This window comes from Aulonocara sp. 'chitande type north' Nkhata Bay, linkage group LG4 (assembly GCF_057382095.1).
Source record: "Aulonocara sp. 'chitande type north' Nkhata Bay isolate Kocher_YH1m ecotype deep benthic linkage group LG4, A_spYH_male_GT1.1, whole genome shotgun sequence".
In the NCBI taxonomy this organism is placed as follows: Eukaryota; Metazoa; Chordata; class Actinopteri; order Cichliformes; family Cichlidae; genus Aulonocara; species Aulonocara sp. 'chitande type north' Nkhata Bay.
This window is the reverse complement of record NC_141347.1, coordinates 10,387,099-10,411,883: the sequence shown is the minus strand read 5'-3', so window position 1 is coordinate 10,411,883 and position 24,785 is coordinate 10,387,099. Positions and strand designations below refer to the sequence as shown.

The 24,785-nt window shown below is 43.5% G+C and overlaps 2 protein-coding genes across 7 annotated transcripts in view; one reads left to right on the top strand and one right to left on the bottom strand.

The window, feature by feature from the left end:
- Nucleotides 1–12,609, top strand: part of LOC147331961 (uncharacterized) — a 33,058-nt gene extending 20,449 nt beyond the window's left edge. Inside the window, exons 2-3 of the mRNA XM_086288315.1 lie at nt 5,208–5,289; nt 6,361–12,609. Coding sequence (XP_086144441.1) covers nt 5,208–5,289; nt 6,361–6,379 — 101 coding nt within the window. The 3' untranslated portion in view covers nt 6,380–12,609. The remainder of the gene's footprint in view (nt 1–5,207; nt 5,290–6,360) is intronic.
- LOC147331960 (mitochondrial adenyl nucleotide antiporter SLC25A23-like) overlaps nt 1–24,785 on the bottom strand; it is a 52,853-nt gene that overhangs the window by 9,059 nt on the left and 19,009 nt on the right. For all 6 annotated transcript variants that reach the window (XR_015128745.1, XM_086288310.1, XM_086288312.1 and 3 more), the window contains 4 exons: nt 23,702–23,813; nt 23,244–23,402; nt 1,583–1,735; nt 1,274–1,387 (listed from right to left, as the gene is read on the bottom strand). Coding sequence is in view for 5 of the 6 variants with exons in the window: in XM_086288310.1 (XP_086144436.1) it covers nt 1,274–1,387; nt 1,583–1,735; nt 23,244–23,402; nt 23,702–23,813 (538 nt within the window). In the remaining variant the exon portion in view is untranslated. The remainder of the gene's footprint in view (nt 1–1,273; nt 1,388–1,582; nt 1,736–23,243; nt 23,403–23,701; nt 23,814–24,785) is intronic.

The window sequence follows — 24,785 nt, the reverse complement described above, 5'->3', positions numbered from 1 at the left end:
CTGGCTGGAGCAGCATCTAATAACAAGCTCACAAAATAAAAATAAATAAATATTTTAAAAAATAATAATAATAATCATTCGTAATATTGTCAATCCAAGCCCACTATGTATGAATTATTTTTCCTGGGTTGTGTGGAATCCAAAAAAAACAAAAAACAACCTATAGAACCTGAATCTGTGCATAAGGTGTCTATTAGTGTATGTTGTGGGGTTTGGTTGTTGATACTGGAGTGCAAAATTACTGATGGAAGATTGACAAGAAAAGGTCAGAGCCATCAGGTCCTCAGTTTAGAAAAAAAAAGAAAAGAAGAGGAGAAACGAACAAAAGACACGGGTAAGCAGATGTGTCTTTGGATAATGGCAGGTATTATGTATCCTGAAACAAGATAACATTCATTAGTAGGTATTGGGAAAACTTCTGGTTGCCTTTGTTAGCCACTTGGCTATGATAGTAAACAGACAGTAGACACTGATGTGGTTTACTCAATCTTTTGGGCTGTGTTCAGTACAATATTAATTAGCCATTACTGGAAGAGCTGTATTGTTGATTTGTCTGCTATTCTCAATTTAAAATTCAACAACAGTTTTCACAATAAAATATGTTAAGTTACAATCTTTAATATGTTTGGTGTGTGTGACTGTGTGTCGGGTGGGGTGGGGGAAGAAGGTTTTATTCTGTGATGAGAAAAAATGTGACCTTGATGGTCCTGATGGTTTCCAATGTTACTGGCTTAACAAGCAGATCCCACCTGAGATGTTCTCCACGCTCCACAGTGGAGGGGGTGCCATAATGGTCTGGGGTGCTACAATGCTACAGTACACAATGCCCGCAGGACAAGGGACTTCTTCCAGAAGAATAACATCACTCTTTTGGACCATCCTGTGTGTTCCCCTGATCTAAATCCAACTGAGAACCTTTGGGGATGGATGGCAAGGGAAGTTTACAAAAATGGACAACAGATCCAGACAGTAGATTCCTTTCAGATGGCCGTCTTTACCACTTGAAGAAATGTTCCCACTCACCTCATGGAAAAGCTTCCATCAAGCATGCCGCAAGGAATTTTTGAAGTGATCAACAATAATAGTGGAGCTACTCATTACTGAGCTCATGTTTGGAACATTGAACATCTATCTATCTATCTATCTATCTATCTATCTATCTATCTATCTATCTATCTATCTATCTATCTATCTATCTATCTATCTATCTATCTATCTATCTAAAAGAAACATATCTTCAAGAGGAAATGACTGACACAAATTTTAAACTCACCTCCATGGGATAGATGATAGTTTGGGCAGTAGCTCCTGCAAGCGACCCAGCAATGAACCTCTCTTGTACCCTTAAACTGCCCCCCTCTTTATTACCTCGGATCAGCCACTTGATCTGGAGTAGGAAGAGTGAGGAGCAGGAGGAGGGGAAACCACAAGCAATAAAAGATTTCAGAAGGACACAGAGTGGACTATTGTTTTTTCCCCACTGTAAACTAATATACAGTTACTACTTTTTCTACCACGAGTTAAGTAAACACTTAAGAGAACAGAAGACATAGTTCCACTTTCTCACTGTTTGTCCACTGACCTGTTCGTAGGCCATAAACTTAATGGCGGATTCAGGGGCAATTTTCAGGACGTTGATACCATTTCCCCTCCAGAGTGAAAGCACACCTCCCTCCTGGATCATCCCCCTCAGGCCAAACCACAGATTAATCTCTCGAGCTGTGGAGCCATGTACCTAAAAATTCAAATTATGACAGTAAAGCTGATTTTTCTTTTTTTACAATCTGTACTATGTTTTAAAAATACGCTGTTGGCCACCAACCAAATATGTTAGCGTGCTTATCCAACCCTAGTTGGGTATATAAGCAGAATACAAAGGTAAATATCTTCCTTATTAAGGCCATATAGATGTAAATGTTGCACACCAAAGATTCTTTTTTGTTTGGATCACAGTCAGCACTTGTTTTTGGTCTTTATACAGACTTTGGCTACAAAGTATCTGAAGTAAAAAAAGGAGCATTCATCTGAAGCTGTATTTAATCCCATGTGATAAATGTCTTTTAGCTCTGTTTCTGGTCTTCATCTGGCCCTGAGTAAATTTTACTTATGATATGAACTATGTTCACCAGACATTTTTAAGCAGTACCTCTCTGCTGTTTGCTGAAAACACTCTACACTGTGGATGACAATTATGTCATTAGCGGTGAAAAGTGGTGATGGTGTATGTTAAAGTGAATTGTTAAATGTTGTCATTTTTATGCTTACCATCTCTACATTGTTTCAAACTGTGTGATCAAAGACATTCCTTTGTCTCTGACCACCTCTCCAGCCACTGGTGCTGGGGGAGGTTTTATTGTAGATACATCCTATCTGAAAGATCTGTTTCTTGTGTTGTAAGCTTCCTGCTTTTATGATCCTTTTGGGGAGCAGGAGAACACGCATACACACACACACATTCTCACATGCATGCACACACACACACTACGAGGAGGGCTGCTCTTTGAAGGAGTTGGGCTGGTGACAGGTGAGGAGCGTTAAGCTCCACAGCCTGGTTCCGATCAGCCTTCCCTTGCTAGAGAGTAAAAGACCGGTTGAAGATGTTCTGGCTTGTTTTTGTTCTTCATGAGGAATAAGTCTCTAAACTAGCGGGATCTGTGGAAGCGCAGACTCAACATTTATTTGGTCCTTTGAGCCAGATCCCAACACATTGCGTCCACCGAGGAGGAGGGAGATGACGCTGCCGAAGTCTGCTAGCAGCCAGCATCTGGGATGCCTGATGAAAGCCCTGGTGCTTAACTTTATCGCCAGGCTGGAGAGTTTGTGTCTGAACTCTCCTCGGGTTGGATGGCACTAGTGTCTTTTTTTTTTTTTTAATTTTTAAGGAGGGTTAAGCAGGTTTCCCATCGAAAGGAAGGTTTTTCTCCGCCGCTGAGGGCGTTGAGTGCTGGTTTCTCCAGCACTCAACGCTGGAGAAACCAGCACTTGTCAGAGCTCTTGTTGGTGTCTATTTTGTGTGTGCGGGCCAGACGTGGTCTGTTTGAGTGAGTCTGATTGTTGTTTTGTATGCAGTCACTTTTAAGCTGATGAGCAAGGTACACATTTTCAGAGCAGAAGCCGGTTGAGAACGCATTAGAGGGAGGGAAACAGAGCTATGATAACTCGAGCATGCAGCTATCCGTGAGTTCAGTTTCTTCCTCACACCTCAGATGGGCAACAGCTTTTCTGCATCCTGATTCATGTGTGTGAGACCTTTGTAACATCAGTATCACGTTTTTTGTTTTGGCGAAAGGCACGTGATTGTGTTTGACATCATGGTGTGTGTGAGCCACAGAGAGGTGTGAAAGTATGTGAGTGAAGTGGTCTCGAACTGGGGAGTGTTTGGTGTTTCTCAGCCTGAAACAACTGCAATCCCACTTTCTGTTTTTAAGAAAGGAGAGTTCAAAAACAGAGAGATGTGTGTTGTTTATGCGGTGATGAGAATAATGAAAACTTGATGAGAGAGGTACATAAAAACCCACACAAACAGAAAATGTCTTAACCATACTAACCCTACATGCATATACACATACAATGACACTCATGAAGACCAGACAGCATCTAAGCATGAGATTCTGTTTGTCATCTTGTCCAAGTCACTAGCAGGCACGTGCAGAGGGGGGGGGCTAGAGGGGCTTGAGCACCCGCCCCTTTCCTGATGGGTGCCAAAAGTGCCCTTTTGTTGAGGCAACTTTTTAAAAAAAAAAATTTATTATTTTTTAATGTGTGTGTGAGTGCGGAGTCCTGTCTGTGCCCCTCAACAATAATATTTAACTATTAATCACAGTTTTGCTAAATACAATCTTGCTTGCATCAGTCACATGATCACTATTAACCAATGATCGCCCTTGTCGGCAGAACGCGCTGGTTACGAGCCGGGAACGAGTTCACAAAGAGCACGCGCATTTGTTGCGGTCCAGAGCTGTAGGAGAAACACAAGTTAACTCAGAGACACAGACTGATGCGACAAAACTAGTAAGTAGGTGTACAGCGCACACTGTATTGTGTAGCACCCAGGAGTATTAGCTTATTATGTACACGTTGGTAGGCTGTCTTGTTGCAACTGACGAACTGAAACAAACCAGTGTGCTGTGTGCGCAACAGCGCGACAAACATTACCTGTCCTTTTATTAACTGCACAAGTAGTGCTGGTCATAGCTGCTGGCTACCGGTGTAAGGCTGTCATGGGTTTGTAGCTCTGTCACCGTTTTAGGGAACCTATTTAGTTTTGAAGTATTTAGAACATATTTAGTTTTAAAGTATTTAGAACATATTTAGTTTTAAAGTAAGTTTCCGGGCTTTTCCGGCCTTTCTGGAGGGATTATATTTCACTAAAAAACGATCTAATATGCACTTCCACATAATTATGCATTATTATAATTATAATATATTAAAAACACACGCTGTATTTTAAAGAACATACATTAAGAAGCAGATTATATTAGATTTATATTTTAAATAAGACAAAATTTGGATTTTACAGCAGTAAAATTATTGTATCTCTGCAGTTTAAAAATGTAATAAGCTTTGCCCTGCACAGAGTGGATAGTGAAACAAATGGAATCTTCATAATGACATTATTTCATATTTATTACTTCCCCCTCCTCTTTGCTTTATTATTGTAGCTCTAGTAATAAATAATAATGTAAGGATTCTGGATCAGCACCATGATGCCCATAGTATATACAGTATTCTGAAGAAGGTCTAAAATGTCACTGTGTGTGCGTGCATGTGTGTGTTTTATTTAGATGGATTTAAAAAAAAAATATTACTCATGATATAACATTGTCCAGACATGGCTGGTAAGGACATGAGGAGGAAACAGTAGGAGCTGTGGGAGGCTACTAAAGGCAGTGCTATAACATTTTTCTGTCATCATTTAGATTAAGTGCAAGAGTTGTTAGGTGTGGATAATTAGATTATAGTTTATTGCAATAGCAAGTTGTGCCTTGTTCTCAGATAGACAGCAAGTGGAGAGTGATATATGAAATGATGGGATGGAAGGAAGAAGAGAAGCAAAGAGTGATTCACAGGCAGAGCCTAAATTATTTCTCAGTTTTTTGTTGCCTTATGGTTCCAAGCGCTGTCACCAATCTTTGCATTTTGTTATTATCTCATGACACTTGTTTAATCAGCTACCATCTCTCCTATGGACTTTTTAATGTCTACAGTCTCAGATCAACACAGCCCTGCCCTCCAGCACTATCAGCAGCAGGAGCAGCAACCCCTCAACAGCAACATTGTACCCATCAGGTAAAGCATCGGCTACGTTTGCTTTGCCTTGTTGCCCATATTAGATTCTTGATGAATGTGTGTTGTTGTTATTCAGCCTGGTTCAATGTGCCCCATTTTAGCTTTGAGCACCCGCCCCTTTAAACCTCTCTGCACGGCCCTGGTCACTAGTAAGATGAAAGTGATACATAGTCTAGTGTCTAATATTATAGGAGGACAGATGATTGCATCATAGGGGTGGAAAACAGAATGCTGATGAGGGGTCATGAATGAGTGAGCTGAGTGAGCTGATTGTTGAGTTTCTGATGTGTGAAGAAGTTTTAACATGGCGCACATTTGGTTACATGAGAAGAAACTTATTATGTGATGAGACAACAGGGTTACGCTGTATGTTGTGTGTGGTGTGGCTGATTGGATGAATGTTTGAGATTAAACTGGCTGATGATTTGTCTTTTGTTACAAAGTTGAGCCTGCCAATTAGGTTTGGTATGATTTACTGGGTGACCGACACCTGACCACCAGGATGATCCGTGTGTTTGGCTAATGCTCTTTCCTTTAAGAGTGCTTGTAAAGGATTCAACACAGACAGACAAGTGACAATTGAACAGATGTGCAGTGGTTACAGAATAGTTACATGGGGCTGATCACTATTGAGCTCATGGTGAGTGACAAATTTAAGGAAAGCCACTGATTACAATGTGGAATGAAGTTGAGATGTTCAATGATTTGGAGCAAATTACGGAAAAGGTAGGGGTTTAATGAGTTTAGAATAACCCTGCAACGGTACTTGTCTCTATGATGCTGAATACTTTATTACACTTATGAGCTACAGTTGGTTGCAAATGTGAAGTTGTTCTAGGATACAGGCTCCGGGTGGACCTGGGACTTAAATAAGCTTAACATTTAACCACTGACTAATGTTTTGACACAGAGATACAGGTTTGGAGTGGAGCTACTCCAAGAGGGACCCTGGAGCCTGGAGAATATTTTTTTAGGGAGAATGTGCAACATTCTTGTACATGTCTCATTGTGTGGCAGTTGATACATGGCGAGAGCCGTGTGGCGAGAGGAGAGTCAATTTTTGATTTGCAGGTGTCATGAGGTGCCATGACGAGAAGGAGTGACTGAGGGGATCGTCCACAAGACGCCAGGCTTCAGGAGGATCAGAGATCATCTTCAGCACAGCAGACATCCCACAGAGACCTGTGCTACTGGGCTTCCAGAAGATTGTCATGAGGAGATTTTGAACAGCAAAATCTTAAATGAAGTGAAAGAGTTTCGACGTTGAGGAAGAGAACTAAGGTGTACGACGTGCTCTGCCTTAAATTGTCCGCGGCATTGGAACATGAGAACCTTAAGGTTGAAGGGAGCGTGCCAAGCTCCATCCGACGGGCAGGAAGAAGTTCAGCGATGGACTTGTGGTTCTGTGAAGAGCACGAATGCCAGGTGACAGTGGAATAACTAACAGCAGTAACTTACTATTCTAAAAGATTAGATCTAGTTGCTTGTGCTTTGCCTCCGTGTGTGAGATCAGTATGTGCAGCGGCTCAGGCTGTACAATGTTCCGGGAAATAGTTTTATTTCACCCTTTGACACTGCTAGTTCCACACGAGGTAGACGTTTTACTACTGCAGACTAAAATGACGTTTCTGTCACCCGCAAGATACTTGTTTTTAATGTCACTGTTACTCTCACAACCACACATAACCATAAAGCGGTGCACAACTCTGAATCCGTCAACCCTTTTGCCAACGAAGGAAGAGGGCACTCCTCATGAGTATAGAGAGCACGTGGAGACGGAGTGTAAGCCAAGGGATGATATAAAAGATGTGCCACTTGGTGAGGGAAAGGTTTGGTTTGTTGATGGTTTGAGCTTTAAAACAGCAGAGGGACAGGCTAAAACAGGTTTTGCTGTAGTAGATAGTGAGAAAGCTATCTGTGCAGGACAGTTAGCATGTTTCATATCTGCTCAAGCAGCAGAGATAGCAACTTTAACGAAAGCGTGTAAAGCTGCAGAGAAACAAAATGTGACAATATACACTGATAGCCAATATGCATTTGCTACATTACATTTCTTTGCAGCACAGTGGGCAAGACGAGGTATGACAACCTCGACAGGGAAACCTGTAGAACACGCCAAACTCCTGCAAAATCTGCTGGACGCAGTATTAATGCCCAGTAGAATTGCTGTTTGTAAATGTGCAGCACATACCCCAGGGAAAGATCCAGTCACATTAGGGAATGCCTTAGCAGATAAGATTGCAAAAGAGACAGCTTTAGGAGCACATGGTGTTCACATTTTAGCAGTGCAGCACCAGCAGACATTCTTATTACACGAGATGTATTGGCAGACATGCAGGCCCACATACGGCAGGAAAAACAGTTGTGGTTCACAAAAAGTGCAAGCTTGCAAGATGATGTTTATTATCTATGTGATAATACTGCCTGAGAATTTATAAGACTGCTGTGATTTTGAGCCATGGGCCGTGCCATGTCTCAACAGGGGGGATGATGGCAGCAGTAGAGCAACATTTTCATACTCTAGGACTTAATGCTTTAAATGTTGCAAGCACAATTCTCAGGGTAATTTGAGACCTAAGAGAGGGAAATTCCCCAGACCCATTCACCCATTTCAAGTTATTCACATGGACTTTATAGAGCTGTCCAACTGTAATAACTATAAGTACTGTCTAGTGATAGTGTGCCCTTTTTCAAAGTGGGTAGAAATTGTCCCAACTAGGAAAGCAGATGCTATTTCGGTTGCCAAAGCAATATGTACGAATATCATCCCAGAACACGGGATTCCAGAGACCATTTATAGTGATAATGGCCCACACTTTGTAAATGAACTGATTGGGTTAATGGCACAGCATCTAGGGATAACACTAAAACACCATTGTTCATATCACCCACAAAGTGCAGGGTTGGTAGATAGAACTAATGGGACAGTAAAGCTAAGACTTAGGAAAACAATGGAAGAGAAAGGCAGGACATGGTTAGGCTGTATAGAATTAGTTAAGATGTACAGTGGGGCAAAAAAGTATTTAGTCAGCCACCGATTGTGCAAGTTCCCCCACTTAAAATGATGACAGAGGTCAGTAATTTGCACCAGAGGTACACTTCAACTGTGAGAGACAGAATGTGAAAAAAAAATCCATGAATTCACATGGTAGGATTTGTAAAGAATTTATTCGTAAATTAGGGTGGAAAATAAGTATTTGGTCACCTCAAACAAGGAAAATCTCTGGCTCTCACAGACCTGTAACGTCTTCTGTAAGAAGCTTTTCTGTCCCCCACTCGTTACCTGTATGAATGGCACCTGTTTGAACTCATCATCTGTATAAAAGACACCTGTCCACAGCCTCAAACAGTCACAAGAGGAGAACACATTAGCAGATTTGATGCTTAAAATGTTAAAAAGTAAAGAAGTCATGAGAACAAATGATCTGCCAGATGATTCTGTTTCTCCACAGGAGTAGAGTCTGAAGTCTGGAGAGTCTGGGTGCTGATAAAGGCCATAAAAAGGAAGTGCTGGTCCAGTCCACGGTGGGAAGGTCCCTATCAGGTGCTGCTGACGACGCCCACAGCAGTGAAGATTGCTGAGAGATACACCTGGATACATCAAGAGCACTGCAAGAAGGTGCTTCCTGGTCGAGTCTGGGTAATGGTGAAAAGACCGGAGTACAAAGGGGGGAGAAAGTCTCTAGGGCCTCTCGTCTCAATCCTGGTGAAGAAACCAACAGATCCAGAACCCAATTTAGAATGTCTAGGAATGTGCTGTGCACCTTCTTGAGCCTGTTGACCCTGAGTGGGTTGACAGGAGCGCACTGGGACATAGTAAACCACACCCAGTACCTGCATGGGATTTCAACGAATTACTGGTGGCAGTTTATGAACACAACTGCTCACATAAATAATGAGACCAATTGTTATGTTTGTGCACACATACCACTGTCTACACATTCTTCTGGGCTGTGGCCATATAGCCACAGAGAGCGAGACAGTTTGTTTGCTTGCCTGAGCAACGCACCCAGGAGTAAAACATACTTGGAACTAGGGATGGGTACCGGTGTCCGGTGCCATGATGGCACCGGTTCTGACATAAACGGTAGTAACCAGACCGAAAAGCAGCGCACATTTTGGTGCTTTATTTCGGTGCTTTTTTTTCCTGAGCTGTGATACACTTCTAGCCAATCATTTTACGTTTCTGAGGATAGTAGGCGGGTCCAGGTACGTACGTTCTTTTAGAGCAGAGCTACAGATTTAAAAAGCCTAAGGCGAAGCGGTCAAAAGTCTGGCTGTACTTCACAGCAAAATATGCAAACTCAGCAGCCTGCAACAAGTGCTTTAAGCTGATACTGTGATACTGTCAAAGGAGGTAACACCTCAAATCCGATGAAACACCTGGAGACGCATAGCGTGTTTTTTTTAAAGCCCAGAAATGCGCCGTATTTGATAGCTTGCTGCGAGACCTCACACTGTGCACATCTACTGCGGGTGGGTTGCCTGTTATGCAACATCCCCCAAAAACACGAAGAGGAGAGTCCTGGCCCCTAGCTCTGCCAGTGTAGCAGAAATGATGAGGATGATGATGCAGCAGCAGCCGTTCTTCTCTGCGTGAGTTGCTTAATGTTGTTCGTGTGTAATTTACGTTGAGTAGGCTAACCACGTTTGTTACGTCCCCTCTTAAATGCTAGGCGATGAGGGTGGGGGACAGTAACAGTTAGATCCAGGTGGAATGAAAAGAACGCCAGGCAGAGGTATTTAATATAAAAGAGATCTTTATTGTAGGCAAACACCTCAATAATTACAAATGGCAACAACAAAAGGAGACAGCACCGCTGCTTTTTAATAAGAAATCAGGGAGGTCAACCCAAAGTGGTAATGACCACTCAACAAAGAAAGCAACAATAAGGCTTCAACAGAAAGAGACAGCAACGCTGCTAACAAACAATATCCAGGCAGGCCACACAAACTAATGAAGGCCGCCATCACTCATGGGCAATCACTGCTCAGTTAAGCACTACTCACACACCAGAGCCACACACCAGAAGGCTGGTCACACGCAGCAGGCTGTTCCACACCTAAGTCAGTAGCCCACTCTGACCAGCACAGAGGGAAAACCACCAGAAACCTCTCCTTCCTCTTCCACACTGCTCTTCTCCAGCTTATATCACCCCTGAGGGTAATTGGTTGTAACGAGAGCAGATGAGCAGCAGGTGTGACCTAAAGGAGAGGGCAGGGGCAGAGAGAGACAAGGGGAGGGGCCAGAACGAAGGAGGAGGAGAGAGAGAAGACAACACCACGCCCACACACTCCCACAGCCTCCCAGGATGTAACATTCCCCCCACCCTAAATCCACACTATACAAAACACAGAAGAAACTCATCACTATGCACTGCGTGAGAGTGCATCAGCCACCAGATTTTCAGTCCCTTTCTTGTGCTGGATAACCAGATCATAATCCTGCACCAGCAAAGCCCAGCGCATTAGTCGTTGGTTGTGGTTGTACATGCGCTGGAGGAAAGTGAGGGGGTTGTGATCTGTATACACCGTTACCGGAAAGGAGCTAGAGCCCACATACACAGTGAAGTGCTGCAAGGCCATCAGCATCGCTAGAGCCTCTTTCTCTATGGTGGAATAGTTTAGCTGATGGCGCTTGTACTTTACAGAGTAGTAGCAGACTGGGTGACACACACCCTCTGCGTCGTCTTGTAACAGCACCGCACCAGCTCCGGTGGTACTGGCGTCGACTTCCAGCTTGAAAGGCTGAGAGAAGTTAGGGGCAGCCAGAACTGGGGCGCTGCAAAGGAGGGATTTTGCAGACTCGAATGCGTGCTGGCATTCCCCTGACCACTCAAAAGGGACTTTGGGGCTACATAGCCTTGTCAAAGGGGCCACAACTACTGCAAAGTTCTTGCAAAAACAGCGGTAGTATCCAGTCATGCCCAGGAACCGTTTTAACTCCCGCCTAGTGGCTGGGGCCGGGTAGCTGAGGATAGCCTCGACTTTTGCCTCCACTGGGCGTACCTGCCTGAAACCCACCTGTTTCCCCAGGTACATGACTGTCGCTTTGGCGAACTCGCACTTAGCGAGATTTAGAGTCAACGAGGCGTCAGCCAGTCGCTGAAATACTGATCGTAGGATGGCCACATGCTCTTCCCACGTGGCTGTGTATATCACCACATCATCCAAGTACACATTACATTGAGGCACGTCTCCTACAACCAGCTGCATCAACCGCTGAAATGTGGCCGGAGCGTTTTTCATGCCAAACGCCATCACGGTGTACTGCATGAAATGGTCGGGTGTGACAAATGCAGAAATGTCAGAGGCTCTGGGGGTCAAAGGCACCTGCCAATATCCTTTAAGAAGGTCCAGTTTGGAAATAAATGTGGCAGGACCTATGTTGTCAATGCAGTCCTCCATACGAGGAAGTGGAAAAGAATCGGCGACAGTCACTGCATTTACCCTACGGTAGTCGGTGCAGAAACGTGGGGTGCCATCAGACTTGGGCGTAAGTAAACATGGAGAGCTCCAAGGGCTGTGACTCGGTTTCGCCAAACCATTCTCCGCTAGATAACTGACCTCCTTCCTCATCACCTCGCGCTTTCCCATAGGGCAGCGGTACGCGTGCTGTTTGATTGGGGTTGCGTCCCCAACATCGATATCATGTTCACAAACATTAGTACGCGAGGGCACATCACCAAAGAGAGAGGGGTAGGAGTGCAGTAGATTAAGCACATCTTCGCATTGTGAAGGGGACAGATGAGACAGGTGGGCCGTTACTTCGGCTAAGTAAGCTGAATTCGCCAACCGTCCACACTGTTGTCCCTCAGAAAGTATATTGTTACGAACTTGTATGTCCATGTGTTTGTTTGTGCAGGTGTTGTGTTTTTTCTATGTTAATTTAGCTGTGCCAGGGCCCTGTTCCGATTGGTGCGTGGATATACTGCCCCGGCGTGATTGGATCCAGCTGGAGGACCCGCCCATTAAAAGGAGGCTGGAGTGCTACAGCGGGAGAGGCCCTCGCGTTTCTCCTCATCACCCAGCAGTAGTCCTGTGGTAGCCGCTGGCTGCAGTATACGCTTGAAAGTTGTGGAAGTGGAGTGGGTAGGGGTGAGCTGCCATTTCTTTTGATCACCCGTTTTCTCCTGTTTTGAGTTAGTTAAGGAGGTCAGACTCTGTCTTTATTTTTGACTTTGTTTTGGTAAGGTCAGGGGTGCGGGATTTGTGTAGGTTTGTTTTGTTTATTGTTTTGGCCTTGGCTCACCCTGAAGTGTTGACACTCCCGTTTTGGTTCTCTTTATTCACATTGTAAATAAATCACCTCATATCTAACGGATTGGTTTCGTGTGACTGCTTGGGTCTTGGGGGGGAAGCGAGTGCCTCGCTCATGTTATGGCCTGGCCCTAGACGGGTCGTAACAATATGCAGATCGTCGTCAGCACTGGCCTCTACACTCAGCACGGTGGCGGAGACAGAGCTGGAGGTTGCCGCACTGGCAACAGTCTCATGGGTTTCCCTATCATGGTAGGGTTTTAACATGTTGATGTGGCACAGGCGTGTTTTCCTCCTGCGCTCTGGGGTACTGAGAACATAATCTGTCTCAGACACTTTCCTCACTATGACGTACGGTCCCGCGAAACGGGCCGTAAGAGCAGAACCAGGCACCGGTAGCAACACTAAAACCTTGTCCCCAGCCTGAAAATGCCTTTTCACAGCCTTTCTGTCATGCCACATCTTCATGCACGCCTGGGCAGTACACAGGGCCTCTTTAGCTAATGAGGTAGCACGTTGCCAACGATCCTTACATGTCTTTACAAAATCTGCCACGTTAGTTTTTGGAGCACCCCCACTAAGGAACCTCTCTTTCAACACCTTTAGCGGACCCCGCACCTCGCGGCCAAACACAAGTGTAGCTGGGCTGAACCCTAAGGACTCCTGCTTAACATTGCGTATTGCGAACAGTACAAAGGGGACACCCTCATCCCAGCTTCTGCCCGTGTCATGGCAGTACTTTTTTAGCATAGCCTTAAGTGTTTGGTGCCAACGCTCAAGTGCACCCTGCGACTCTGGGTGATAAGCACTAGACACAGAATGAGAGACGCCCAGGGAAGCTAAAGTCTGTTTGAATGCTCGAGATAAGAAGTTAGTTCCCTGGTCTGTTTGCACTGTTTTTGGAAGACCAAAGGTGGTGAAAAATTTGATTAGCGCCTTAGTAATGTTTGCAGTGGTGACCCTCCGCAGAGGAATTGCTTCGGGGAACCGCGTGGACAAACACATTATGGTCAACAAAAACTGATTGCCTGCTCGTGTTCTTGGCAACGGACCAACACAATCGACCAAAACATGCTCGAATGGCTCACCAACAGCTGGTATTGGACATAGTGGGGCGGGGGGCACAGTTTGATTTGGTTTGCCCACCAGTTGACACGTATGACAAGTATTACAGTACTTCGCAACATCTGTCTTCATTGCCGGCCAGAAGAAGTGCTGCAGAATACGGTCATATGTTTTAGTTATCCCCAAATGTCCTGACCATGAATGGTCATGGGCTAACTGTAGCACGTGCTGACGTAAACTAGCCGGGACCACTATCTGTTGGACTACACTCCAGTCCTCCCCTGGCTTTGAAGTCCACCTGCGCATTAGCAATCCATCAAAAACAACAAACGTCTGCTTCCTGTCTCCTGTCGGATGATCACTCTCATCTACGGCAGCAAAACATTTGGTTAACGACGGGTCTTCTTTCTGAGCGATAATAAGGGCCTCCCGTGTGAGGAGAGGGGGGGCTGCGAGTTCAGGAGCAGGCTCAGCCACTTCTTGAGCCAGTTCCTTGGCATCAGGACCCACCTCCTCCTCCGAGGGCATCACATCCATCTCCAGCATAGAGCCGACCACTGACCCTGACAAGTCAACCACTTCTCCCCGCCGATGGGCCTGTGACCGGGTAAGAACACCTACAGGAAATACATCCGGGTGCTGCCGGTTTAAAGCATCTGGCAAGGGGCTTGGGTCAGGGGTCGTTATGACCTCTGGGGTAGGATAAACCTTCCCGCCTGCAATGTCATTGCCCATTATGAAGTCTACACCATCAATCGGGAAACAAGGACACACAGCTACAGGAAAAACACCGCTTATCAGGTCACTCTGCACCCAAATTCAATGGAGGGGGGCTGGCACATAAGTCATTCCAACGCCTCTAACAATAACATCAGTGCCGCTGGCGGTCTTTTCATCAAAGGCAAGGGCGCTAGCCAGTATGAGGGACTGTGAACCACCTGTGTCACGTAGAATGGTCACATTACGCCCATCTCCAGGCTTACCAGAGAGTGACACCGCTCCTTTGAAAATGAAGGGTTTAAAACATTCGTCAGGCGTTTCAGTGCTAAGTGGTCTACTACCAGAAGAAGCGTTTTTAATCAGCCCTATCCCTTTTGGTTTACGTGGTGTTGAAACTGGCTGTCTTTGCCTGTAGGCCTCGCAATCCGCTATTAAATGGCCGGATTTAAAACAATAGAAACATTTCCGGTCTGACCTGGGACGAGGCACAGGCACCTCTCTCCTTGTGTCTTGCTCACCACTAGCCTTTGCTAGTATGTCGCGTCGCTCATGCTTAACAACACTGGTTTTATGGACGAGTGCGAACTCGTCAGCCAGGGTCGCGGTCTGCTGCAACGTAGAGACCTTCTGCTCATTCAGATATACCGCCATCCGCTCGGTGACGCAATTTTTGAACTCCTCAATGAGAATCAATTCCCGTACCGAAGCTAGGTCTGCAGCTTTACAGGCCATACACCACCGATCAAAGAGGATACTCTTTTCTCTTGCGAAATCCAGGAAGGATTGACCCTGCACCTTTTTCAGCTTCCGAAATCGCTGCCTGTAAGCCTCGGGAACTAGTTCATAGGCTAACAGGATTGCACTTTTCAGTTTGTCGTAGTCCAAGCTGCATTCAGCGGACAACGAGGAACAAACTTCCTGCGCCTTGCCCACCAGCTTGCACTGTAGCAGGATGGCCCACACATCCCGCGGCCAACGCAAGGCACTCCCCTGTGCTAGCCGGGGAGAGCAGCAGTTGCCAAATGACCTTCACACAACACACAGACACCTGTACGCACTTGTAATCAACCCAATTCCTTTCATTCCGATCCCGGACGAGCCCCCACTTTGTTACGTCCCCTCTTAAATGCTAGGCGATGAGGGTGGGGGACAGTAACAGTTAGATCCAGGTGGAATGAAAAGAACGCCAGGCAGAGGTATTTAATATAAAAGAGATCTTTATTGTAGGCAAACACCTCAATAATTACAAATGGCAACAACAAAAGGAGACAGCACCGCTGCTTTTTAATAAGAAATCAGGGAGGTCAACCCAAAGTGGTAATGACCACTCAACAAAGAAAGCAACAATAAGGCTTCAACAGAAAGAGACAGCAACGCTGCTAACAAACAATATCCAGGCAATAAGCACTACTCACACACCAGAGCCACACACCAGAAGGCTGGTCACACGCAGCAGGCTGTTCCACACCTAAGTCAGTAGCCCACTCTGACCAGCACAGAGGGAAAACCACCAGAAACCTCTCCTTCCTCTTCCACACTGCTCTTCTCCAGCTTATATCACCCCTGAGGGTAATTGGTTGGAGCCAGAGATCGACAGTTGAAGAGGGAGCTGAGTGTAAAAGCGAAGCTCTCAATTTACCGGTCGATCTACGTCCCTACCCTCAACAATGGCCACGAGCTGTGGGTAGTGACCGAAAGAACGAGATTGCGGATACAAGCGGCGGAAATGAGCTTCCTTCGAAGGGTGGCTGGCCTCTCCCTTAGAGATAGGGTGAGAAGCTCAGCCATCCGGGAGGGGCTCAGAGTGGAGCCGCTGCTCCTCCACATCGAAAGGAGCCAGCTGAGGTGGTTTGGGCATCTGACAAGGATGCCTCCTGGGCCACACCCTTGCCACATTGTGGTTACAGTGATTGCCATAATCAAGCAGCTCATGCATCTGCTACAAATCTGCAGATTGTAGTCACTGTGACTGGACACAAAGTGAAATAATGCTTACATGAAGACATGAGGGCAACGAGGACAGATTTAAACCTGGATAAATACCCACTGTTACCTAAGTGACTAAAATATTTCCAGCTCTCACCACATACTTGGCTCTGTGTCTTTTTTGCTGTGAACAGCCCAACCACCCACTCAAACTACCCACCATGTGGTTTGCTTCATTTCTGTTAGTGAATATCAGTGCAGCCTATGGATGTTAGTGTGCTATTCACTTAACAGCCATTAATAATCAAGAGCATTTCTTGCTATCAATAAACAGTAATGACCTTCCTCTGCCATATTTAATAGATTATATTGAAGAGCTGTTCACAGCCTTTTTGATACTTTTCCTCTTTCCATCATTCTGGCACAAGGAAATCTTTCTTATGTCCAAATATTGTTTTCTTTTTCACAATTGAGAAGGCTCTTTTCAATGCTTTTCTGGAACAGTCTACTCTGCTCTACCTGTTCTTGAGTCCTTGTTTGGACCTTTTATATTTACGTTCATGAACAAGGCTCTTGATTGCAGACTCTGACAATGATATGCTTACTTCCTTGAGTGTGTTCTCGGCAGAGCCAGATGGTATGAAAGTATAACCTCTCTTTTGGTGTTCTTCTACATGTTTGTTGAAGAAGAACAGGCCTTTTGGTGTTGCTGAGCTAGCCAGTGCATTACTTCTCTTTAAGAATATGCTGCTTTGTTGATTTTTGTCTCATTTTCACTTTGTTTCTCTTCTTTTCTCTCTCTCTGGTTTTCTTGTCATCTTTGTCTTATCTTTAAGGTTCTACACCCCAGTGTTGCTTTGTTTTGCTGTTTTGTTTTGTTTTATTGTTCATCTGACTCAGAGGAAACTCTGCTCACTACAACAGACTCTTCAAATCGCTTAGAAATAACTTCAAATGTTATTAATGTAGACATAGATACACTGGTGCTGCACTGAGTAGGTTGGTGATATGTCAGCACATTAACCACTTTAAACTAATATTAATAAACTGGCTGAAATTCATAGTGCTTTTCTTGCTAATTTAATGCATCTCAATTACACATTCACTGATATGTATAGGAAAACTGATAAGCACCAAAATGAACTTTCTCTGATAATTATAAAAATATTTTAGTGATTTATATGAATTTATGAATTATATGAATTTAAGTTCTAACAGCAACATTTGAGCAAAAAAAGAAAGTTGTAGATTCTTGTTTTATTGCATATTATAAAATTTGATGGTTAAAAAGGTAAAACAAAAAAAGCCTGTGATCCTTAACCTGCTGGGATAATAAGCTGGCCAAAGGAAGTGATAGAAGCCACTGACATCAAGACAAGGAAGCTCCTGACCATGCATGGAGGGTTTCACTCCAAGTCCAGCACCCTGAGGCTGGATGCTAAGTGGAAGTGTGAGCATCAGCACCATAATCCAGGATGAGACAACGAACATCCACGAATACATCAGGAAGATGGCCCCAATCAACCGGGTCCTCAGTGAATACCTCATGCAGCAGAAACCCAAGAAAGAGGAGAAAGAGGAAGAACCATCATGGAAGGACAGGCCCCAGCACTTTATGTACCACTGGCAGATAGCAGAGGTGGCTGACATCCAGAAAACCTACCAGTGGCTGGAGAAAGCTGAACTGAAAGACAGCACAGAGGCACTAATCATGGCCGCACAGGAACAAACTCTGAACACAAGATCCATAGAGGCTGGGGTCTATAACACCAGGCAAGACCCCAGGTGCAGGCTGTGTAAAGATGCCCCTGAGACAATCCAGCAAATAACACCAGGGTGCAAGATGCTAGCAGGCAGGGCATACATTGAACGCCATAACCAAGTGGCTGGTATACAGTGGCATAGTATACAGAAACATCTGTGCCGAGTATGGCCTGGAAGTCCCGAGGTCAAAATGGGAGACGCCCTCAAGGGTGGTGGAGAATGACCGAGCTAAGATCCTGTGGGACTTCCAGATACAGACGGACAAAATGGTGATGGCTATTAGCTAAGCTAACATGTAAAAACTGGACTGGAACTAGTAACTTCATCACATCCAAGTCAACTTTGTTGTCATTATGATACTCAAGCATACAGTATATGTGCCCTTCTCTCAGCTGTTATAAAAGATATGTGACATATGTATAACTAGGGGTGGATTATTTAGCCCATAGCCTCAAAATTATATCCAGATCGTTCTATTAAAATATGATGCATGCAGCTTGCAGGCATCTGTCATTATGAGCTATTGTCATAATGACAGACTTTGTAGTGTGAAGTATGTACAACATATAACAGTATAACAATAGTGCAGGACAGTCTGATGTTGTGTCATCACTGCTTTGGCTGATGCTCAGCTGCCACACAGTACAAGCATAAGATATGTGCATACAAGAGCAATACAATCCTGACTACTGTTTACCTGAATGTCTCAATAAATACCACTTCCAGACAAATAAATGATAGTCATAAGTTACTGTATATTTAAAGTTTCAGCCCAAAATACCACACAGATCATTTTTTTTTACTATTAATGTTAACCCCTAGTTTGGTCCTCTTTTTCTAAATCAAATTAGAATGTCTGCATCTCTGTCTTTCAGGAAGAGCCCTGTGATTGACGGAGAGGTATTTCTCTTAAACCCACCAGATTCAACTTACAGGAACAAAAATGAAACCAAACTCTAACTTTATCTTGGAGGACACAAGGTTACTGTGTGACTGTTTAACACAGTCGATTTTAGAATTACTGTCTTAAAACATCAGTCACCCAAAAAATGATCGAGGCAACAACAGGTTATTTGCATCGCAGGTAAAATTGTCATTTTTTCCAGTGGAGTCTGGTGGCTTTGACTAAAAGTGTCTTCAGTTTCTTAACACAAGCAACGATCCAACAGCAGCTTAAGCCTATCTATAGCAGGATGAATGGGATATGCAGGAGGCTATGACACTCTGCAAAGCACACAGGCAGAAGTGAGCTGCAATGTGGTGTGAAATCTTTTATTGAACCAGAACCAGAATCCATAAAACAATGCTGGGAAAATACTGGGAGCTAGGAAACTAAGGTGAACACAGGAAACAATAAACAGGATGATAAATATATAATAAACTATAGAAGACGAGGGCTATAAACACACACAAGGTAATTAGGGAGATGGGAACACCAGGGAACTGCAACTAATTAGGAAAACTAGATAACAAACCCAAATGCAACATACATTAGATTAGATAGGATATTAAAAAATGAAACAGGAAGAACTTGTTAAGGGAACATCAGGAGCATAGAAGTAAGTGGAATAAATGCACAAAGCTGCAAAACACAAGGGCAAACTAAGGTGTACATTATTACAATGCAATATTAAATATCAAGTAAAACTTCACCTTTTATAAGTGTGTATGCAGCGCTATGAGATTCAATAATATAAGCTGAAACATGTAATTGAAAAATACTTCATCAATGTCACTTTTATTTCATGGGTCCAAACATTATATAAAAATCCCAAGTCTCAGGTAAGGGTTAATGGCCACTGACTTCTTCTCTCTAGGCCACTGCACTAGACAGGGTGAAATGTTAGCGCCGTCCTTATTTGCTCTCAGTATTGAACCGTTAGCTGAACTGATCAGATCCAACCCTCTCATACAAGGAATTAGAAATGAAACCAATACACAATATAAGCTGTCACTTTTCGCAGATGATATTTTGCTATTTTTAGAGAATCTGGTCACCTCTGTCCCAGCCCTTCTGAGCAATCTTAAAGATTATGGTACAGTGTCAGGTTATAAAATAAATACAAACAAATCTGAGGCGTTAATTGTTAAGTCAAATTGTTGAATGTTGTCATTGTGGTTCTTAAATTTGTAAAGTCTTAGTTCAAGCAGTAGGATCAAAGCCATTCCTTTGATCCTGACCACCCACGCCAGCCAATTTTTCTGGGTTTTTGAATTTACCAAGGGTGTGTTATTCACCACCTTGTGTTGCTCACAGAGGATTTGGGCTAGAGAAAGGAGAGGAGCATTGCTCCACCGCCTGGTTCTGACCAAGGCTTCCCTCGTTAGCGAGTTAAAGACCGGTTGAAGATGTTCTGTTATGTCTTGTGTTCTTCATGAGGAATAAGTCTCTAAACTAGCGGGGCATGTGGAAACACAGACGCAACATTAATGATTGTTGGGAACTGGCCCACACAGCTAGATCATCTTGTATCTTTTAGACACTCTAAACAGGGTTTCAGATACTTGGGGATAATTATTACTCCTAAAACCAATCAGTTACTTGCACTCAATTATGATCGGTTATTCAAGGAGGGACTTGGACAGATGGAACCTACTCCCACTCACTCTTATGGGGAGGATTGAATGTATAAAGATGAATATTCTTCCACGCCTATTATTCCTATTTCAGAACCTACCCATTTTGATCCCACAGTCTGCATTCAAATTATTAGAAAGCATTACATCTAAATTTATCTGGCAGATTACACAACCAAGGGTCAGACTCAACCATGTCTCAAGCTGTTCCCGTAAATGGAAATGTTGAGTTCCTTCCATCATTGTCAGATCTGAGTTTTGAGAGGTGGGCGGAAAAAGGTTAAATTAAGATTTTAGAACTCCACTGAAAACCTTTCTTTCCAAAAGTAGTGTCAGTGATAAGCAGTGTTGGTCAAGTTACTTGAAAAAGTAATCAGTAACTAATTACTGATTACTTTACCCCAAAAGTAATCCCTTTACTTTACTGATTACTTTTTCCAAAAGTAATTAGTTACTTAGTAACTTTTTAAAAACATGATTTACAACCTGAATAGGTGATAAAGCGATAGATCTTTCAGCCCAATTCTACTTTTTCTGCATAATCCATCATACAAAATGTAATCAAATGGAAAAGTCTCTTTTTAAAACTTGTTTTATTAGTTTTAATCTTTTAACTTTATGCATCAAGCAAAAATGTAATTATATGCAACATTCTCTGACTGGAAGAAATTTGTTTAACATTTAAACCTATTTTCTGCACATTCCAGCACATAAAATAAAATATTTTTTTTGTGTTTACACTCAGTCTTTCAAATAGATGCAAGTGAAATACAGTAGAAAATAAATAAAATCAAAGACTCAGCGGTCCTGTTGCTCTATTTTCACCTGTTTAGCAGGAGTGCGGCAGGCGGAGGTTTGCCCTGGTGCAGGTGTGCCGCAGCGGTCAGTGGAAGAATCTGTGAGTTTCTCTGTGAATTTCACATTCCCGTGGCAGCATACTCGGTGCTTGCTCTGAAGTTTAGGGGTTTTTTTCGCTGTAAAAATAAGTTTTCTTCCCACGCAGTGAACAGTGGACGCTAATGTTTTTGTCACTTTTTACGGAATCAAACTCAAAGTAAGTACTTCCACGCGTTAAACGCTGCACGGTCATAAGCTCTCCCGCACTCTACATATTATCCATTGTTGATCTGCACACAGCTGTTGCAACGAACGTTGCACTCGCTTACGTCATTGTCATGAGACACTCGCAAAAAAATCACGGCTTTAGTAATGCAGTAACGCAGCGTGCTTACAGGAAAGTAACAGTAATCTAATTACTTTTTTGGCAATAGTAATCCCTTACCTTACTTGCTACTTGAAAAAGTAATCAGATTACAGTAACGCGTTACTTTTTCCAACTTTTTTCAATTTTTTTACTGCCCATCTCTGGTGATAAGTGTTGGAGAAATTGTGGGGTTTGGGGGGACCAGACGCATCTCTTTTGGGACTGTGTTTGCATACAACAGAGCTGGATGGATATTAAGAACATTATGCAAAACATATTGTCAGTCAACCTCCCAATGGATACTCTTATCTTTTTTTGGGATATCTTTCCTGATGGTTTCTCCTATGAGCAGCGCTTTCTCCTAAATTTTCTCCTCATGACTGCAAGAAAAATGATAAAAATTTACTGGTTCAAGTCAGAAGCACCCACAGTTGCCCAGTGGCTTCTGAAAACGGTTTTGTTCATCTACGTTCTTTGATTTAGTGTTTCTATTATTTAGTTTTGTATTTCTAGCTCCCCTAGTTATATTTAGTATTCCTGATGTGTAGTTCTCAGTTTTTTTATGGTGCCTTCCCTGTGTTCTTGTGTCTCGTTGTCTCACTTGTGTTTTCAAGTCTGTTATTTTCTGGTCTCGTCTGTGTGTGTATGTCAGTTTGTGTTCCCATTACTTCCATGTGGGCCATGTTCTGTTTTGCTTCACTTACTTTGAAGGTTCCTCGTCTCACGTGTTATGTTCAGCTTTGTGTCCTGTCTCGTTGTGTGATGTTAGCCCCAGCTGTGTTCCCCGTGTATTTAAGCCCTTTGTTTCTTCTGTCCTCCGTTGCGTTCTCCCTCATTCACGTTGCGTTCTGTCTGTCTAGGTTATTTTGTACTCCTCAGTTTAGTTAGTTTTCCTTGTGTCCAGCAATAAAGCTGTTTTGGAGTTCACTTTTCGCCTCAGAGAGACTGTATTTGGGTCCTCCATTCCTGCCTGCCACACACAGCCAATGACAAATGTGACCAATCTTGGTGTTCATATGGAACTTTTGAACTTCTAATGGATCATCTAGTGGTTTTTTCTCAATGTTTATTAATGTTTTTCTTCCTTCTTACCTGTTGGCATCTTTGTTTTAGTTTTGTGTGAACAACCACATGGAAGCATCTACTCAGAATGCACATACAAAGACGGGGAAGTAATTGCTGTAAAGCTGGAAGGTAATCTTGTTGCTGAAGAGGCTATAAGAAGGCTTCAAATGTTCAAAACTCATACTTTGGAAAAAAACCTCTTCACAGAGGTGGAGTTTCACAATATGTGTCCGTTAAGGACTGGGTGTAGCAATAACAACAATCACTGGAAATTACACAGAGCATTAAGTCGACTAATGTCTCTGGCTCTTTTCAGGTCATTATATAGTAAACTAAATGTGTGTATCAGTGGCAGGACAGTGTGAATACCCACTTGCAGGAAGACCTTGAGACGGTCCAGTGGAGCAGTTCCTGTCCGTGACACTGCCCCTGCCATGGCTCCAGCAACCAGCTGCCTCCATACCAAACCTGATTGCCGCTCCCGCTCTGAAAACTCATCAGGCACTGTCAGGTGTTCCCCGATGTCAAACATCTAAAACAACATTAAAAAGATAGAAACTGTGTTTGTGTTTGCTCGTTCTTCGCCACTGCATCTTGCCAACACATGCTAACTGTTACATAATCTACATCTATATGAGGTATGAATGAAAACAGTGTAGTTCACAGTTCAACTTGATTATGTTTTGGCCAAATACGACCAAATATTTTCATCCTAATAACCCATTAGCATGAAAATATAAATACTGTCAGGATGTTAACATTTATTAATCATTTATAATCATTTATAACATTTAAAAGTGAAAAACAAAAACAAAAAAAAAACACTCCTACATGGGAGTGCTTCCAGTGGTGGACAATTTCCTCCATGTTGTGCAAAGGGTTGAACAGGAAGTGATCACGCCATTCATTCCAGTCAATAGTCATAGTCCCATCTCTGTCCATACTGGGAGAAAGAGAGAAGGTTAGGGCCGGTTAATGCTCACTGTTTCTCGCCCTCATTAACTGGATGACAAAGTGACATCACATCTTCTGACATTTGTATAACAGATGTATTCAGGAGCTCAAGGGTCCCAAATGGCCATGGGCAAAAGCACCATACGGGCAAGCATGCAGTGCTGTGAAAGAGTATTTGCCCCCTTTATGCCATCTCCCTTGATGCCGGGTTTAAAAAATAGCAGTTTTGATTTTGGCGAATAAGACGCTCTCATAACTCATTGAGTCATGCCACTGACCGGCCAATTGGTGCCATGCATTTTAGTACCTCTTCAGATTGCTTTAGAACCCCTTCAGAGCACATACTATTTTAGTATCTGGTACCAGGTATTATTACAGTATCACCTAATGGAAAACCCTGAAAACTGTGGCGAACGGTGGCAAGTCGATCCGAGTAGGTACTAATGGAAAAGGGGTTTAAATTAAAGCTCCAGGCCCTTGGCTGCATCAATTCCAGGGTCCTGAAGTCCTGTGATGCCCAACCATCTGCCCCCTGCAGTATCTCTTCAACCTAAGTGGAAGATTTCTTCACTAATAAAAAGCATTCCCAGTTAATTACACCAACATGGCTGTAGGATCCCATGCAGACCCCTTTGCATCCTCTTGTCTCCTGTCTGATCACTGTTATAGCAATTGGTGAAGGTGAAGACATTATACACTCAACAAAAATATAAACGCAACACCTTTGTTACTGCTCCCATTCCCCATGGGATGGACGTAGAGACCTAAAATTCATTCCAGATACACAATATAACCATCCCTCCCAAACAGTGGTCACAAATCAGTCCAAATGTGTGGTAGTGGGCACATCTGCTATATTGAGATAATCCATCCCACCTCACAGGTGTGCCACATCAGGATGGTGATCTGACATCATGAGTAGTGCACAGGTGTACCTCAGACTGCCCACAACAAAAGGCCA